Source organism: Haliaeetus albicilla, chromosome 7 (genome assembly GCF_947461875.1).
Source record: "Haliaeetus albicilla chromosome 7, bHalAlb1.1, whole genome shotgun sequence".
Classification (NCBI taxonomy): domain Eukaryota; kingdom Metazoa; phylum Chordata; class Aves; order Accipitriformes; family Accipitridae; genus Haliaeetus; species Haliaeetus albicilla.
In genome coordinates, this window is record NC_091489.1 from 44,627,544 (window position 1) to 44,644,857 (window position 17,314).

The window sequence follows — 17,314 nt, forward strand, 5'->3', positions numbered from 1 at the left end:
GTTTTTTTTTTTACTCTTCACATGAACCCAAGAGCTGCAACCGTGCACGAAGAAGAAACCGAAAAACCCCAGCAGGTTTTGTATGACACAATGGGGGAGTTTCTTAGCCCCAAAAATCCTTTTGGTATTTAACCACACAACGCAGATATCATCAGTCAGGACAAACAAATTTTGCAGCAACACCTTCCCCCAACACTCCAAACACCAGAACCCGGCTGCACCCAGCAAGGTCCCCGAGGACAAAGCAGGGACCCCTCCAAACCCCCCTCCCCACATCACTTCAGGAAAATTTTTAAAATTGCTCTGACTTTTTTTTGCAGAGAGGGCTCATTCCTGCCACCGTCCCGTGTGTCCTTTTGCGCAGGCTGTTCCCAGCATCTCCACGAGTGTTTTTTGGGGAGCCCCCTCGTAGAAAGAAGACGGGGGTCTCCGCCGAATCCGCGCCTCCTCAGCTGCAACAGAAGAAAATCCAGGCACGTGTTTTACAACCACAAAACAATTCAGTCCAAACTCCTCTGAGCACAACCCCAAAATCTAGACCACGTACCGTGACCAGGAGCCCCCCACATCCATGAAGAAACAACCAGGAGCTACCACTCCCCCAGCCCCACCGCTGATAAGCAGCATCCAATTAATCACCAGCTGCAGGCAATCATCCCCAACCCTATTTGACCCCAATGCACCTTTTGGGGTTTTTTTGGTCTTGTTTTTCTTCTTTTTTGGCAATGCTTGATGAGGCTAATGTGGCCCAGGTGTTTCCCAGGGCACTCAGCGGCCGGAATGCAGCAGAGCTGCCTGTTTGTTTTTTTTTTTTTTAAACAGGAGAGAGATGCAAACTTTTTCTTCTTTTTTTTTTTTTTTAAATGCATGCATAATAAATACAATGCTTCTTTTTTTAACGCCTGCAAAAAAAATAAAATAAATTTAAAAAAATGGTGCATTTAAACTCTTGCTGCCCTTAACACTTACAAAATAAACCCAGCGCAGGGCTGCACGCTTTTCCCAATGCATGCATGCAAAAAAAAAAAAAAAAAAAAAAGGCGGGTGGGAGGAACGTTTTTCCCTGCCTCGCGCCGGGCTGCAAACTTCCCGCTTTTTTTTTTAAATCCTAATGGCTTTAACGGCAGCGCCGCGAGCCCGGCCTCCCGCCCACCAGCCCGCCCTCCCGGCCGCCAGGGGGCGCTGCGGGGAGGCGCGGGGTCCCCTCTAGGCCGCCCTCCTCGGTGGGAGGGGAGGTACCGGAAGTGAAGCCGGAAATGGCGGCCGGTGGCGGGGAGGCTTTGCGGCGGTGTCTGTGATGAGCTCCGGGCGGTGAAGTCTGACAGGGGGGGCTTCGTTGTGTCGGTGCTGGTAGAGTGTGGCTTGTTATCCCGCAGTATTGTGAGCTCTGATGACTGTAGAGCGGTCCCGGTGAGGAGCCCGGTCGGTTGGGCCCCGGCGCCTGGTGAAGGACCCTGGTCGGTTGGGCCTTGATGAGCTCTAGTGCCCGGTGGTCAGTTGGGCTCCGGTGCCCAGTAAGGGAGCTCGGTCGGTTGGGCTCTGTTGAGCCACAGTGCCTGGCAAGGAGCCTGGTCGGTTGGGCTCTGGTGCCCAGTAAGGACGCTGGTCGGTCAAGCCCCGGTGAGGAGCCCGGTCGGTTGAGCCTTGACAAACTTGAGCAGTCGGCAGAGCCCCAGGGCAGCTTTCCTTGCCCAGCCCCGCCATGACGGGCCAGGGGCCATGGGGGGTCCGTCGGGTGCTGTTGGCATTGATGGCCGCGCTGGGCTGGCTGCTGGCCCTGCAGTTGCTTCTTGACTTGCGGGCGCTGGGGCTGCTCTGTGGGGTGCTGGCAGTGCTGGGTGGCTGGCTGGGCCCCCGGGTCCTCAGCCACCCCGGCCGGCGGTTGCGGCTGGAGCGTTTTGTCAGCTCCCTGCAGCCCCAGCCCCACTGCCCGGTGGCCACGGGGCGGCTGGAGAAGGAGATCGCTGGCACCATCCACAAAATGGTGCGGGACTTTGTCGCCTCCTGGTACCGCACCATCAGCAGTGAGCCAGCCTTCGAGGCTGAGGTGGAGAAGGCCATGACAGGCCTGGCCACCGAGCTGAGGCGTCGGATGGGGCAAGTGGACCGCCAAGCCCTGGCCCACCGCCTCCTCCTCCTCTACGGCCATCACTTGCAGAGCTACCTGCAGGCCCGTGAGGCCCTGAGGGGTGATACGGAGGGTGGCCGGACCCTGTGGCTGGAGTACAGCCGGCTGGCGGGGCCGCACCCGGCCCTCCGCAGCCCAGCAGCTGAGGTGGGCTATGCCCGGGCTGCTGTGGACACGCTGCTGCGGGCACTGGTGCCCTGGCCCCACCTGGAGACGCGAACAGGACGCTTTGTGGTGGTGGAGCTGGTCGCCTGCAACGTGCTGCTGCCGGCCATCAGAAAGATGTCCGATCCTGACTGGATCAACTTGCTGCTCATCGGGGCTTTCTCCAAGAAGCCCCGGGGTGAGGAGCCACCCCCTGCACCCCCAGTGCCTGATTTCTTGCCCTTCATGGCGCAGATGGATGCCACCCCTGCCGGGCTGCCCCCCTCCCCGAGGGCCATGGAGGTGCCCAGGCAAGAGGCAGGGGCTGTTGGAGAGGACAGAGAGGACTCAGCGAGTGGGCTGTGCCACACAGAGGAGCCCTTCCTCCACCCGCGAGCCCTGGGCTCCCTCTTTCCCTGCGAGGGTTTGGAGCTGGAGTCCCCTGCGCCCGATGCGGGCCAGGACACGGACCTGTTGGCACCATCGCCCATGAGGGATTTCCTTGATGAACCCCCCCACGACACCTCCACTGTGGTGGAGGGAGCGGCCGCTTCGGAGGACGGCATGGGGGACCTGGAGGAGGGCGTTGCCCCTAGTTTGGATGCTGGCCTGCTTCCCACCTCTGCTTTTGCACTGACCTCCTGCCCTGACATCCAGATCGACCCAGCAGTTGAGAAGGAAGAGGAAGGCCTAGCTGTCCCCACGAAGTCCTCCTCACAGAGGCCCTCCAGCTTGGGGAAAGATCTGGGAGCAGCTGAGGGCCCACCACAAAGCCCCCCAGACCCTGGGCAGACTCTGCCTCTGCTCTCATCCTCCCCAACGGCTTCTGTCAGCACCTTCAGCTTTGAACCCCTCAGCAGCCCTGATGGGCCGGTCGTCATCCAGAATCTGCGGATAACAGGGACCATCACTGCCCGAGAGCACAGTGGGACTGGCTTCCACCCGTACACCCTGTACACTGTAAAGGTAAAGGCTCCCCCGGTGCTCACCCCTTTTCTGAGATCCCTGCCCTGACAGGGGAGCACGTGTGGTGTTTGTAGATGAGGACTTGCTCTGTGTGTGGCTGGACAAAAAATTTTGCCTGGCAGTGGGGAATATCGGGCACACTGGCTTTTCCAGTGGCCGTTCGGGTGCAGGATAGGGGTTTCTGCTCGTGGCCAAGGGTCGTGTGGGGCTGGTTGAGTCTTCTGTATCCTGTTTTCACCATTCCCTTTGTCATGAGGGGTTCGCGTGCTGTGCAGCCACTCTTCTTCAGGGAAGGGTCAATCTGAGGAATTGCTCGTTGGGACCTCCGTGGGGTCTAGGGACTGTGGGGCCAACAGGGACCGCAGCACATCAGGATTGTTTTGGCATCTGTAAGGATTATTGACTGTTGCCTTCCTCTTCAGTATGAGACAGCCCTGGAGGGTGAGAGCGCGGGCAGCCTTCAGCAAATGGCTTACCACACCGTGAACCGCCGTTACCGGGAGTTCCTCAACCTCCAGACCAGACTGGAGGAGAAACCGGAGCTCCGCAAGTTCCTGAAAAGTCAGTGCCTGCATTATCTTCCTAAGAAAATCCTTTTCTCTTTCACCCCAGTCCATGCTCCGCTGCTCTGAGGGTATCCTGCCCTGCCTGTGCAGCTCGGGATGCTGGGCTGTTTGTGATGCCATGTCCTTGCTCTGTGCAGAGCTGGCTAGAGGAGAAATTTATTTCTTTTGACAGCAAATTCCAGTGTTTCAAAACATCCTTGTTGCCATTCAGATCGCAACACTTGCTTTTGTAGTTTTGTACCTTAGCAATGAATAGAAACACTGGTATCTGCAAGTGTCTTTTTTGCATGTAAGAAAGTAGAGTATATGTGTTGAACGTAAGCTTTTTTTAAAAAGAAGGCAATGGTTCTTCTAATACTACTTATGTATAAAACTTCATTGAATTTGCCGTGTTCCTACGTAATGCTTTGGTTTTGACAGATCTGGAGTTTTGACTGGAAAACTGCTTTGTTGAGAATTTTTGGGTTCTTTGAGTGATCTAGAGTCCCTGGGCTAAACTGGTGTTCTTGCTTGTTTAACATTAAAGGCATGGATGGTACAATAGCAGCAGAATGCAAGTTCTGCATGGATTTAAGGTCTGATTCAGCTACCCTGTTTCGAGGGGCATATTATCTTGGGCTGATGCTGGGCAGTGTGTAGTGGTAGTCTTAAGCATGAGAGCGTTAAGATTTTAATACAACTGCCGCAGTTTTCTTGAGCTTGCTAATGGGTTTGTTTCCTTTGTAGATATCAAAGGCCCAAAGAAATTGTTCCCTGATCTCCCATTTGGAAATATGGACAGTGATAAAGTGGAAGCCAGAAAAAGTCTGCTAGAATCTTTCTTGAAGGTGAGATACTTGCTTGTGTGCCCCTGTGAGCTAGAAAGCAGTGCTCAGGACAGCTCTGTACTGACAGTGGAGCACATCAGATCTATTCCACCTGCACTTTATGTGATCAAAGGAAAGTTGACTCAAAAAAGACCTAAAGCTACATCTTTCCATGCAGCAATTGTGTGCAGTCCCTGAGATTGCAAACAGTGAGGAGGTGCAGGAGTTCCTCGCCCTGAACACTGATGCCAGGATCGCATTCGTCAAGAAGCCTTTCGTTGTCTCCAGGATAGACAAGGTAGACAAGTGGGAAACTGGTTATCTGAACCACTTACAGCTGCACCTAGACATGCCTCTCGGGCTTCAATGTCTACATGTATGGCTGCTGTGGTAGTAGCCCAAAAACTTGGAATGCTCAGCTTGCCCAGAAAGCCATAAAGCTAGGAAGAGTCAGAGACCGTCTCAAAGAGCCTGGGGGTTATCATGGAAAACAGAGAGGAAGTCTGAAAATTCTTAATTCATATTCAAGGAATAGTATATATTCAGTAGTTGATGGCACTGCTGGCTTTTGCAGATCGTTGTCAATGCCATCGTGGACACCTTGAAGACGGCATTCCCCAGGTCAGAGCCCCAGAGCCCCACGGAGGATCTTAGTGAGTCTGAAGTGGATGGGAAATCTCAGACAGATGGGAAGAAGACTAATAGGTAAGGGCTCCTTCAGCTTCCTCTGTGCTTTATGCAGAGCATGGATTTCTTACAGAAACTGATTCCATTCTGGGGAAATACTGACTTGGTGCTTTACCTGTTGTGGATAATACATTGCTGTCGTACTGTAGCTAAATTGCTTGCTCTTTCATATACCGAGCAAGGGTATTTGAGTTCCTGTTTGGATAAAGGGTTTTCTAAGAGTGCTCAGGTTTTCACAGAAGGTGGGTTTCCTCCCGAGAGAGCTGTGAGGTGGTGGCATTTGCTGGCAAAGGTGTTGATGCTGCTGGAGAACTGCTTTTTACCCTTAAGCATGTGCATAACCTATATATGTTGTGAGTCACTGCAGAATACGGCTATATGTTGTCTACCTGCAGGTTCACTCCTGCTTCTCTCATGCGTTTCACAAAGTGGCATGCCGCCTTGCCCAGCAAACATTTGAATATTTATTTAGGAATAGTTGTTTAAGGTCACTGCACTTAACGTTGCTCACCAGCTGTTTATTTGGTGTTGCTGGCAGTGGCGAGCCCCATTGTGCTCATCAGTGTTTCTTCCCTTACAGAAGAAGGGAAGGTTTCTGCATGAGTATGGCTTATTTTCCAGAAGAGAGAAGTTTTGCTAGAAAAACCTGCTTTGAACAAAAAGACAAACCAAAAAAATACAAGTTTTGAAGCACCTTGGCCGAAAAGGATATTCCTTAATGATAAACAGGCTATTTATAGTTTGTCTCACAATCCCAAACACCCTTCCATATCCTCCTTTCTGTGTGTGCATGTTTAGAATTGGACTTCACAATCCTGCTGAGTATGTTTCATCTTAGAGGCTTTTCTGAACCCTTTCCTGTGTACGCTGCAATGCTCACACCTTGCTGACCAGAAATGCCTACATCTACGTGTAAGCTTATATGTAACATACCTGCCGAAGAAGGTGTGTGTATGTGCTGGATGTTGGAAAGCCTTGGCTAGGCCCACATGTAGTTGAGGAACAGCGCTTTAATGCTTTTGTTGCATGGGTTTACTGCCACCTCTTAGTTATCCTGGGGGCGGATGCTTTTTTGAACCACTTTAGGTCTAATCAGACTTATTAGCTTGGACATGACAGTGGACAAAGATAGCTGGTCCAGGTTCTTCGCTGAGGCTGGTCCCCATTCTTAGCTGAGGCTAGGAAACTCATCACTCACAGCTTGTGGAGAAAACCCTGACTCTGCTGTGTCTCTCCTCTTCAGGTCCAGGCTGAGGTTCTCATCCAGTAAAATTGCTCCAGTGCTGAGTGTGAATGAAGCGCATGACAGGATAGTGTACTCTATCAGGGAGGGCAGTGCTGTAAGTTCAGATCCCTCCTGCAATCCTTTCATGATCCTAATCACTGCCCTGTTTGGGTGCTGGCTTGGAATAATCCATGTGCACGAGGGTTGCGGCTGCTGCAGCCTTGTTCCTGGCAATAAGAAAGGCAATAAGCAGCCCTAGTTGCGCTGTTGGCTACAGCAAGGTGCAAACCAGGTGGTGGGAGGCTGTCTGGGCAGTGGAGATCTCGTATATCTCTTCAACTCTGGCTGTATGCAGCTCACCACTGTGGTACTAATACACCAGTGCTTTTGTAGGTCTCTGGCACCCTGTCACTAGCTGCTATGGAGTCCTTCATCCAGAAGCAGGAGAAGCTGCTGGAGGCAGTCCCCAGCAAAGCTCCTGAAGGCGAGGGAGGTAGAGAAGCTAAGGAAAGCTCCATGGAGGACAACATGGACGGGCTGCGCACATCAGAGCAGGGGACACGTCCGGACATGGACTCTGGTGAGCTCAGCCCCTCTGTTAGTGCTTCAGTGTATCTGCCTTGGCACTGCAACAGCTCCAGCACCTGCAGGCTCAGCTTGCAGGGTCTTTACTATGAGGACCTAGTCTCCTGCCTGTTGCACCTTCATTAAAGGGAAAGCAAACTGAGATTTTCCAGTCCTGTTAGGTGGTTGCTCTGGTCTTTAATGCTAGTGGAAGCAAATTGGGTCTTGGCTCAGTTGTGTCAGTGTAGATCTTCACATTGGTGTACTCAGTACAGTTACTGCATAAATAAGTTTCTGAAGTACACACTGTTTAAACTGCCAGTGTTATAAAACCAAGCTCTTAGAAACTGAAAAATGGCCAAATGACCGTTTCTTGGTAGTCTCAAGTTAGCCTTGATAATGTCCATGCATTATAAGAGGACCTTTTGCGATTCAGTTAAGTTTGGATAGATTTGGTGGGAATAGCAAATACGTAATCCCAGTTCAAGGAACGATGTTCCCTTTCTGATTATAGATCCCTCCTCTGAAGCACAGGGGTGCTACCGCCTCTCAGAGCGGTTACAAGATTATCCTGAACACGAGCAAAAATATGTTCTCTAATCTTTTTCTTGGAATAGCTGAGCTGTGTCAGCTGGAACTTTCCAAAAATTTCACTCCAGTGGTTCAAGTTCGGCGAGCTCTGACTGAAAGCATGTGCTTGTGACAGGATGGGTCTGGTATTCTAGAACCTAGCCTGTGCTACCAGCTTTGCCTATAATCTTTGAACACATGCCTGGGGTTGTTTTGGGGCTGCTGGGGAGCAGGACTGGAATTGGAGGCCAGTGCTCTGCATGGAGCACAAGAGACAGGCAGGCCAAGTTAGCTGAACTCTTAAGGAAATCTAATGTAAATGATGTCAAATGCCTGCAGATCTGTGATGATTCAGAGCCAAGACAGGGCAGGCTGGTCTGGCAGGGTAAGGGGAATGAATGTCTGGGGAGCGGCTGGCTTAAAAGGCAACCAGGGTCCGTATCTGCTCACTGGGTGACTTCTCGGAAGAAGTTGGCCAGCAGCTCTCTGAGGAAGGGGACTTGGATGCTACAGGAATAAACAGAGCTTGCTGATGATGAGCTTTGTATGGGGTTATGGTGAAGCTAAACACCCTGCTCCAGTTTTTGCACAGGGAAGTCAAGTCTCAAAGGGCAAAGCAAGCGAGAAGTAATTTATGCATGGCCCAGAGCAAGAGGGGCCAAATGCACTCACTGCCCTGTCTTTTGCAAATGAAATGGTCTGGAGTTAACTAGTCCAGCTCGTATGCGCAGGAAGAGGAAGAGGAGGGAAGGAGAGGTGCTGATGTCCGATATCCCTCTCTCCTTTATCTCCAGCAGTAAATCGTGCGTTAACAGTCTCGTTGGCTCTCTATAGGCAGAGTGGTTGAAAGATCAGGCATCGAGGAAGGTCACACTAGGGGAGGATGCTGTACAGGAGCTCACTCTGCCAACAGAGCCAATGCAGTAGCCTCAGGTTGGAGCGCTGGCCTAGGAGTGGTTGTCTCAGGCAGGTTTGTGGTACATTAATAACCTTGTTCAGCAAAACACCTATGATGCTTTGGGGCCAAGCAGCATAAAAGTAATTCTCTAGCAAGTAGAATGTGTTTATGCTGTAGGCTTTGACATCCTCCTGAGGGTCAGAAGGTCTGTGTCACCAGGGATATGTGAGCATGTGTGGGGGTTTTTGTTTTAACTGATGCATCTGGTTTATCCGGATGTGGTTCATCCATCTTGCTGCTGAGACTTGGACCTGCCACACGATGGCAGCCTGCAGACACCAACCGCAGTCTTGCACCTGGAAAACTCCACGTTGGAAGAGAGGAAAGTGTTGGTGAAGACTAGGAAAATAGTCCTCAGCAATGCACCTTTCTCCTGGCTACAGTCACTGCCTTCTTTCTCACCTGTTTTGGGCACACTGCCATCCTCATATGTGGACTGGGGTTTGATAATCCCTCAGCTTAACTGGGAAAGAACTGAGTACTTGGAGCAGCCACGTTCTGGTCTGGTGCACCCCTCGGTAGGGAGGTTGGGGCTGCTTGGATGAAAGTGGAAAGGAAAAAGAGTGGGGCCAGGCTCCCCAGCTGGCCGTGCTGCAGCAGGTCATCTGCCTGTGGCGCAGGGTGTTAGGCTGGGGAGAAGAGTGTCAGGCAGGCTGTTGCGCAAAGAGTGAGTCTTGGATGATGCTTTCCACCGGGTTTGCTTAGGCACCGAGTTGGCTGCTTCTTCTGACCGTCCTCTTCCTCCCGGCAGACTCTGAGACAGCTTTGGCTGACGTGGCCCTGGATGTGCTTCGTCTGCTGCTGATGGATCACTGGAGCTGGCTGTGCACAGAGAACGTCCAGAAGGTCTTCCACCTGCTCTTTGGGACCCTCATTCAAAGGTAAGGCCTCAGCGACCAACCTCGCAGCTTTGTGGGCTGGCATTGCCTTTAGAGTTACAGTCTAAAATGGAGCTCTTGCCTGAATGCACATAAATGCATTCCGTCACATGAAAACAAGGTTCTGTAAAGAAGATATCGTATTTATGTAAACATCTCGGAGATATGCAGTAGGAGCTGTCTTCCCTGTGAGCAGCAGCGCAGCTCTAGCAGGCAGCCTCCTGTCCTTTAACAACGGGGGAAAGGAAGGATCCAGCCCTGGGAATGGGATGCTTCTTGCCTCATGAAAGGGTAAGAGTGCCCAGCTCCTTGGCTTTCTAGGGAGAGACTGGCCTCCTGGTCTCTCGCTGCCCAGGGGCTTAGCTTGTTTTTTCTACAAAAGGAGAATAAACAGGCACAGGAAACAGCAACTTGTCAAGTACCAGCTCAGAGCACAGCCTCCCAGGGCCTTTGCTCTCACGATGCACACCTCTCTGATCTGCGGTGGGCCGCTAGTGCCTGTGCCTTGGGCAGTGACCCCTTGGGCAGATGTATTAGGGAAAGACTTCCTTTCCAGCTGGCATGTACTTGCCAAGCTTTTCTGGGGCCAGTGCCTCTGTGTGGTAAGGCACTAGGCCAAGACACATAAACAGAGAGCATTTCTGTTTTATTGTGTAGGTCGGTGACTATCACTTGCTGAGGACCTGGTCCTTCAGAGTAAAAGGAAAGCCTTCCTGGAAGGGCTTTGGCTAGGGGCAGTCTCGGAGCAGTGCTTTTCCCACTCCTGCCCACTTTCTTCTCTTGCAGGCATTCAAAGCCAGTGTCAGAATGTGCAGGGCATCACTGTATAACCGATCTGGTAATTTAAGCTGCCCTCAGCAGAGGTTGCCAAAGTGCTTTGAGGTCAGGAGCTGCTGGCCATCACTCCTGAGTCTGTTTCCTTGGGTGGAAGGAGGTGGGTGTTGCTCCCAATTCTCCAAAATGGGCTCTGGTCTTTTGGGGAATGAGCTGGAACCCAATCCTTGTGCGTAAGCACAGAAGTATGAGAGCTTGAATAGGCACGTCATCACCTCCTAATAAGCTGTGTCCCGGTCACCCGGGGAGCCTGCAGCCCCGACACGTGGCATTGGTATTTTCCACTAGAGAAACTGTCATACACACAGCACATGCCTGGCTCTGGAAAGTGGAGGAGCTCCACAAATTGTGCTAGTGGAGCAGCATGAGGATGAATGTGTTTGTAGCTGCACTGCTTCAATGGGTCTGGGTGAACCCACGTGTCCTACAGGCAAACCTTTGGCTGGAGGTGATGTTGGGAAGTCCCGTGACTCCTTGGTGTCACGATCAGGACAGGGTGCAAATACTTTTGAACTCACCCTGTGTCCCTGGGACTGTACGTGTCCATGCTGAAATCCACATGTTGATGGTGGCTCTGCTTTTGTTCTGGGACAGTCAGGAGTCCGCAGCTCTGGTGTGAAGGGGACGGGGGAAGGAGTTGCACAGTGTGAACTGACCTGTTGCCAGAACGATGGTGTTACTCGTGGATTGCTGCAGGGAACACTTTCCTCCACTGTTACTGCTGCTGAAGTCGCCACCCCAACCCAGAAGGCTGTGCTTGGGACAGCGCTTTGGTCTCCTGAAAGGGAAGAGTGTTAGGGTGGAAGTTCTCCTATCTTGAATCAAGGGTGGCAGGTTTTTAGTGATTCTGGAAGCCCATGTGGAGGGCTGGGGCTCAGCAGGATACTGCAATGGGCACAGGAACTGCTCTGAGAGTAGTCAGTGTCTGCCTGTCATGAAAGCTGTGATCTAGTATGAGAGCATTGTTCAGACAATGCCCAAGACGGACATTCAAGATGAGGCATGTAGTTACCTTACCTCCACAGTGGAGGAGAACTGGGAATGGGGGGGCTCTGTGCTGGCTTGCCATTGCACCCTGTCCCTGAATCACACAGAAGGGTGGCTGAGACTTGTACTCATGGCTGGCCCAGGTGGCCACGGCTGTCCTGAGCAGATCAAGAATTCTCTAGCTCAGACCTACTGCCAGCTGCCTATCCAGGGACACAGCGTGGATTTGGTGGCATTCCTCTTCCATTTAAGTATTTGCAACTTGATCGCTGCTCGGCCAGACCTGACACAGCCCTGGCACTGGCATTCTGGCGGGCACTGTGTCTGGGTACCCTTTACAGGTGGAGAAAATACCAGAAGCTGTTCTGGGAGTATGTGCTATTCAAGGCATCGTTGCTCTCGCCTCTGAGAGCAGGCAGACAAACACGGGGCGGCATATGGGCACGCATCCTGTCTCTAACCGTTGCTGGTCACAAAATACGAGTAGGCATCGTCCCTTCAAGAGATGAGGTCCTTCTCTGTTCCCATCAGTGGCTGGGTTAGGTGGTGGGTGGTGGAACGGAGGTGTCCTAGCAGTGTTTTGGGTGTTAGGAAGGGGGTTGCTGCTGGTTACTCTTCTGCCAGCATGTATTTGGTGAGTAGTGTGCTGCTCCTGCAGCCTTCTCACAGCTGCCTTTGTGGGCATTGCTACCACTCTGCACCGAGTGTGCCTTGTGCCAGAGCAGAAGAATCAACAGAGAAACACCAAGAACAAGGTCCAGCTTCTCCAGAGAGCCAAACCCCCTCTCCTTTGGGGACTTTCTCCCTTGGGCTTGCGGTGCCCACAGCATCCCCTGTGGTGACATCGAGTGATTGCTGTGACCACACTGTTGCTGATTATGGGACCTCCATACCCTGCTCCATTCGCCGTTCTGTGCATGGAGCATCCCACCACGCTCCTCTTTCCCCTCTTCTCCATAGCTGAAATAGCTGGAGCCAGGCACTATCCATCTCCCCTGACTGTCAGTTTAATGGCAGCTGGGGAGAGGAAGGCTGTATGACCGAAAAAGGTATTGTTAAGTAAAAGAGAAGTTGTGCGTGCAAGCCCGCATTTGTGCGGCGCTCATCCCGTTATGTAACAGGGAGTGATCCTTTTTCGGAGCCGAAAGGAGAGGCGGGTAGAGGGGAGGCAAAGGGGCCAGGAGGCTCGCTGGGAGCAGGGACGACCCCGGGGCCGAGGATTGCTTCCAGCAGCCTCTCTGCGTGCTGGGTCTGTGCCTGTAAACAAACCTGCTGCCCTGCTCCGGCTCCGCACCCCTTCTCTGTCTGGCTCTCGCTTCCCTCCCAAGGGCTGGAAACGCAGATCTCATCTCTTTCATAGGGAGGCTGCAACAGGGACCTGTTTGCAAAGGGGAGTAGATGGGGCTATTCTGGGCTCCGGAGATGTTTGGAGCATTTGGAGAATCCCTGTGCTTTTTAGAGCCTTGTGAGTCAAAGAAGTGTTAAAAATACATGGCAAGCACACGAACCACGCCATGGCTGTGACCCTGCGCCCTGCCCTCGGTCTGTCCCTGACAGCACGATGGTCACTAGGTCAGGGGTCTGCCAGTGCCGCGACGAGCCAGGGGCAGCCGTGGAGCCGGGGTGACAGCCACGGGGTACCAGTGGTAGTTTATCGTGCCCTTCAGCCGCTGCTGGGGTTCTCCCAGGACCACATCTGCTTCCCCTTCTGGAGGGGAGCCCCAGCAGAGTGCCAGGATCCCAGGGATGGACCTGGGAGTATTTTAGGTGGAGATCCAGGTCTGTATGCTTTTCCTAGCTCCTTCCCATGCGTCACAACAGAAGGCTGCAGCAGTGCAAACCACCGAGCGGAGAGAAGGTGTCTCGGCACACCCCGGCTGTCTGCACCCTGTAATCTGAGCGGGGCTGGGGCGCAGAGTCCGTGCCGGGGCTCGGAAGCGCCTGTGTGTATATAAGGGAGCGCGTGGAACTACGCAGGCAGCTTTGATGGTGTCATGTTCCACTGAGCATGAGTTAAAATAAATGCAAATCATCCCTGCCTTAGCCGGGAGCTCAGCACTGCTTGGCGTGCTGTTTACTTTGGGTCACTCTGGTGCTCCTCCAGGCTTTGTCCCCTGTCCCATCATTCCTTGGCAAAGCGGGTGGATTTGGGGAGGTGATGTTCCAGTCTGTGTGAGATGTAGAGGGAGAGCCAGCGATGCTTTGAGACTGATGACAAATGACTGTCAGGCTTTTATGAGAGTGGTTTCTTGCAAGTTCTTCTAGCTTTGGTTGCCTTTGTGAATCTGGCTAGCTTTGGCTTGTTTTCCTTGTAGGGTTTCAGCCACTGCTGACCTACCATGGGAAAGGAAATTCCATCTGAGCTCAGATCCAGCCTGGAGCTGAGTCTTGGGCTGTGGTCTTGCAGGGAGCCTGGCTCTTGGGTGCTGTGGTGAGGGACACTGAGCCCTGGGGTGGGATCAGAGGAGAGAAGGAGCACTCAGGCAGCGCAGAGGACAGGTTTTGAATACACTAAACCGGGGCTGAGTGGTCCTAGGAAGGCTGTAGCAGCAAGGGGTTGTCTTTGATTTGAGGTGCTAGATCTTGCCAAGCATTGCTGGGGGTCAAGAGCTGGGCAAGGCCACAGAGGCATAATAGCTTTCATCCTATCAGCAGTAGGTCTGGAGCATCTGAATTCTTTGTTGCAGCCTAGATTTTGGCAGGAGGGTTCAGTCTGCTAGGGTTTGGATAAACAGTTTGGCTAGGTTGCGGTGTGAAGAGCAAATGCCTCGACACCAGCGGCTCTGCTTGCCTATGGAAACGATCTGGGCAAGGTATGGCTATGGCACGTGGAGGAAGCCGATGCCACACTCCAGGGTGGGTGCAGGGAGGATGTGGTTGACACGAGCGGGGCTGCAGCCTGTGCAGGCAGCTGGAGCCTGCAGGGCTGTGGTTTATTCCAGATTTTGTCCTTTCCAATGCTGTCCTGCACATTCAGTGCACATTTGTCGGGAGATGCAAGGCTGGGGGGGAGCAGGATGTGTCTCCTTGGCCCCTGAAGCAGTCTCGGAGCTGGCTGCTATGGAGGTCACTCCCTGCAGAGGTAAAAACCACCATCAGCAACAGGGCCTCCCGTCTCCAGGGTGACTGTGGCATTGATGTGGCCTCCCCTCTGTCCTTTCCTGGCTCTCCATGCTGTCAGGTTTTGTGTCCCCCTCCATCCCTGCTTCATTGTGTGTGTTGAGGGGTTGTTCAGCAGTGTGGCTGGTTTCATTAGCCCTCCCACTGAGGGCTCACTCAGTTTCCAGACCTACCAAGTGAGAACTTCTCGGACCGATATCCATGGCCTGTGATTGACAAAGGTCCTTACTGGGACGGCCAAGGGTCCTTGCAGCCAAGCGTGGGGTCCCTTCGGCAGTCTGGACATCTGTGCCAGTCCAAAGGGTGCTGCAGCTTGCTCCCATGGCATGTCTCCCATCCCTCCTTCGGCAGGGATGTGGCACGGTGCCCAACCATTGCACAAGATGGGTTCGGGTGGGCTGTTACTGGGGGTTACCCCCGTGCACAACCCCAGGCTGCCCTCACCTTCTTGCTGTCATCTTGGCTTCGGAGCTGTGTGCCGGAGTCTGTTGATTCCAGGCCAGGTGTCGTGGGCACTTGTGCAACTGCTGCTGTGAGTCAAGGAGCTCATAGCTTCAGGGAGTTGCTTGCTGGGTGGGTTTGGGGTTTTTTGGTTTTTTGCTTCTTTCTTCCTTGATCTCTGTGCCAACAGGACTGGCAAAAACAAAGACCCTTGGCAGCCTCCTTGATCCTCTTGACTTGAAAGTGCCACCGGCATGTAGTGTTGCCTGACCCTCTTAAATGTCCCTGAGTAAACCTGCCCGCTTGGGCAGCCAAACACCTGCAACCCCAGGCGTGCTTGGAACATGCTGCCCATGGGCAAGCAATTCTGCCCAGCCCTGGCTGTCTGGAGCCCTGCAGGGTCCATGTGCTACAGCCGAAACGGTGAGCTAGACCTCATCTTGGTGCCGGGTTGCACCGGGGGTCAGCACAAAGCTGGGCTGTACGTGTGTCACCCAGCATAGGGGCTATCCTGGGGTGGGACGTGGCTGTGCGTGCGCAGGCATTTGCTGCAGAGCCTCCCCGTTCCTTCCCTGCGTTATCTCTGAAAAAGACATTAAAGCCAAGGGTTGACTCGTGCTCTTCAGGTGCTAGGAGAAGCCGGGAAGGTTTGTGCTAAAGCTGTTCCTGGTGCGGTTGCACCCGCTTTCCTTTGGCTTTGTAGCTGGCAGGTAGCTTACCACTCCGGGCTTGGGCAGCACCTCTGATTTTTGCTGGCAGAAACAAGCTGCCAAAACTCTGCAATGTCAGTGCAGCTGGGGCAACTAAATCCATTTGCTGTTCTGGCTTGTTACCCCATGAGAGTTGATTTAGGCACGTTTAGTGAAGACCTTTGCAACTGTGCTTTGAGGGGCTGTGCTGGCAGACTGAGGTGCGTGGTCCTGTCCCTCCCACAGCAGCTCAAGTGTGCACCCCAGCCTAAAAGCCAGCAACAGAGTTTGTATATAAAGGAACCAACCTTATGGCACCTTCCTCCTCATGTCTGGATTTGGCTATTTGTACTGTAGCTGCAAGGAGCGGTAGAAATCACAGGCCTATGGCATGTCAGCAAAAGCGATCTTCAGGACTGTGGGTGTCTTTGTGTGTGTATGTAAAGTAAATAAAAATCAGCTTGGAAATGGGCCTTGATTCAGTTGTCTCCAAGCACCTGGAAATTTTGGATCTGGCTTTGAATCTCTGTCCCAAACAAAATTTTTTTTCCTTTCTAGAAGCAGCATCCTTCCAAAAACAGCCACTAGAATGAAGCAAGCACTCTGTGCTTTGATAACAATTGCAACATTATTTTAACTGCATCTCTCTTTTTTTCTTTCGATTCTGTTTCAGCAATTAGATACGTGCCAACTTTTTTCCTAGATTTTAAAATAAATTAAAAAAAAACAACTTCCTATTTCAAATAGAACAGGCAAAGAAGAAAAGGACTGAGAGGAAATGTCTCCTCGTTGGCTTTAGTTTTCCCTGGCTTGTGAAGGGTTAATGGTGTTTTTCTGTATTTTGATTCTGAAGTGGGCTAATGAAGCAATCTGCTCTGAGCAGGACCTGGCTGAGACAGCCTGGCCTCTCCCTGGGGCACCGCTGAGAGCTTAATTGGCTCAATAAATACTTGATGAAGATGTTATCGAAAGCCGGGATGCTTTGTTAAAAATCAAGGGGGTTTGAGGATGATTTTTTTCTTAATCACGTAGCTTTCTCCCCCTTTCCTGAGCCCCACGGCGTCTCAGGGAGATCTAACTTGAGAAAAGCAAAAAAACAGAGCAGCTAGGTTAATTCACTGGGGGGAGAAGACATTGGAGTTGGAGCCCTGTGTGTTTACACAATTTCTTTTTGCGGCAGGTGTGTTTTGGAGGGAGCAGTACATAAAGCGGCAGAGAGCAGTGCCCCAAATCCCAACACCGAAGTGTGGTTTCATGCCTACAGGCAGTAGGGAATGGTCTGTTTTTCTTCCTCTGCCCCACAGCAAAAAGTCCTGCATACCCACTTCTCACAGGGCTTCTGCCAGCTCCACCTCTCACTGCGTGGGTCAAGCAGGTAGAAAAATCCCACTGTCCTACGGTGGCAAGGCACTGGCGTGGGTAAGTCTAATCATGTCAGATGGAAATGCTACCAGCGTGAACTCCTTGCAGCTTGATTTGTTTCTTGCTTCCTTCGGTGCAGCTGCCCTCAGGGGAACTGTGCTTGGGAGGTGTGAGGCTGGCAAGACATTCTGTTCGAGGGGAAGGCACTCGGCCACAGGACCACTGCCTCACTGGTCAAACACTTCATTACCGTGTGCTCGGGCAGGGGTACAGGACGTATCGTTCATAGCATATACAACTGTAAACTTTTTATAGGGCAGCAGGAGAGGAACATTTCCAGTAAGGCGAGAAGGATAGTTTACTTTTTGCATGTGTGTGTTTGGCCAGAA

At 52.4% G+C, this 17,314-nt stretch overlaps 1 protein-coding gene across 5 annotated transcripts in view; it reads left to right on the forward strand.

Annotated features, from left to right (window-relative positions):
* Window positions 1-1,219: 1,219 nt before the first annotated feature.
* SNX19 (sorting nexin 19) overlaps window positions 1,220-17,314 on the forward strand; it is a 137,109-nt gene continuing 121,014 nt past the window's right edge. For 3 of the 5 annotated variants that reach the window (XR_011325565.1, XM_069788165.1, XM_069788168.1), the window contains exons 1-8: window positions 1,220-3,238; window positions 3,661-3,799; window positions 4,531-4,631; window positions 4,789-4,908; window positions 5,185-5,315; window positions 6,541-6,637; window positions 6,916-7,102; window positions 9,366-9,495. Coding sequence is in view for 3 of the 5 variants with exons in the window: in XM_069788165.1 (XP_069644266.1) it covers window positions 1,703-3,238; window positions 3,661-3,799; window positions 4,531-4,631; window positions 4,789-4,908; window positions 5,185-5,315; window positions 6,541-6,637; window positions 6,916-7,102; window positions 9,366-9,495 (2,441 nt within the window). In the remaining 2 variants the exon portion in view is untranslated. The remainder of the gene's footprint in view (window positions 3,239-3,660; window positions 3,800-4,530; window positions 4,632-4,788; window positions 4,909-5,184; window positions 5,316-6,540; window positions 6,638-6,915; window positions 7,103-9,365; window positions 9,496-17,314) is intronic. The other 2 variants (XR_011325566.1, XM_069788166.1) reach the window with 1 other exon arrangement.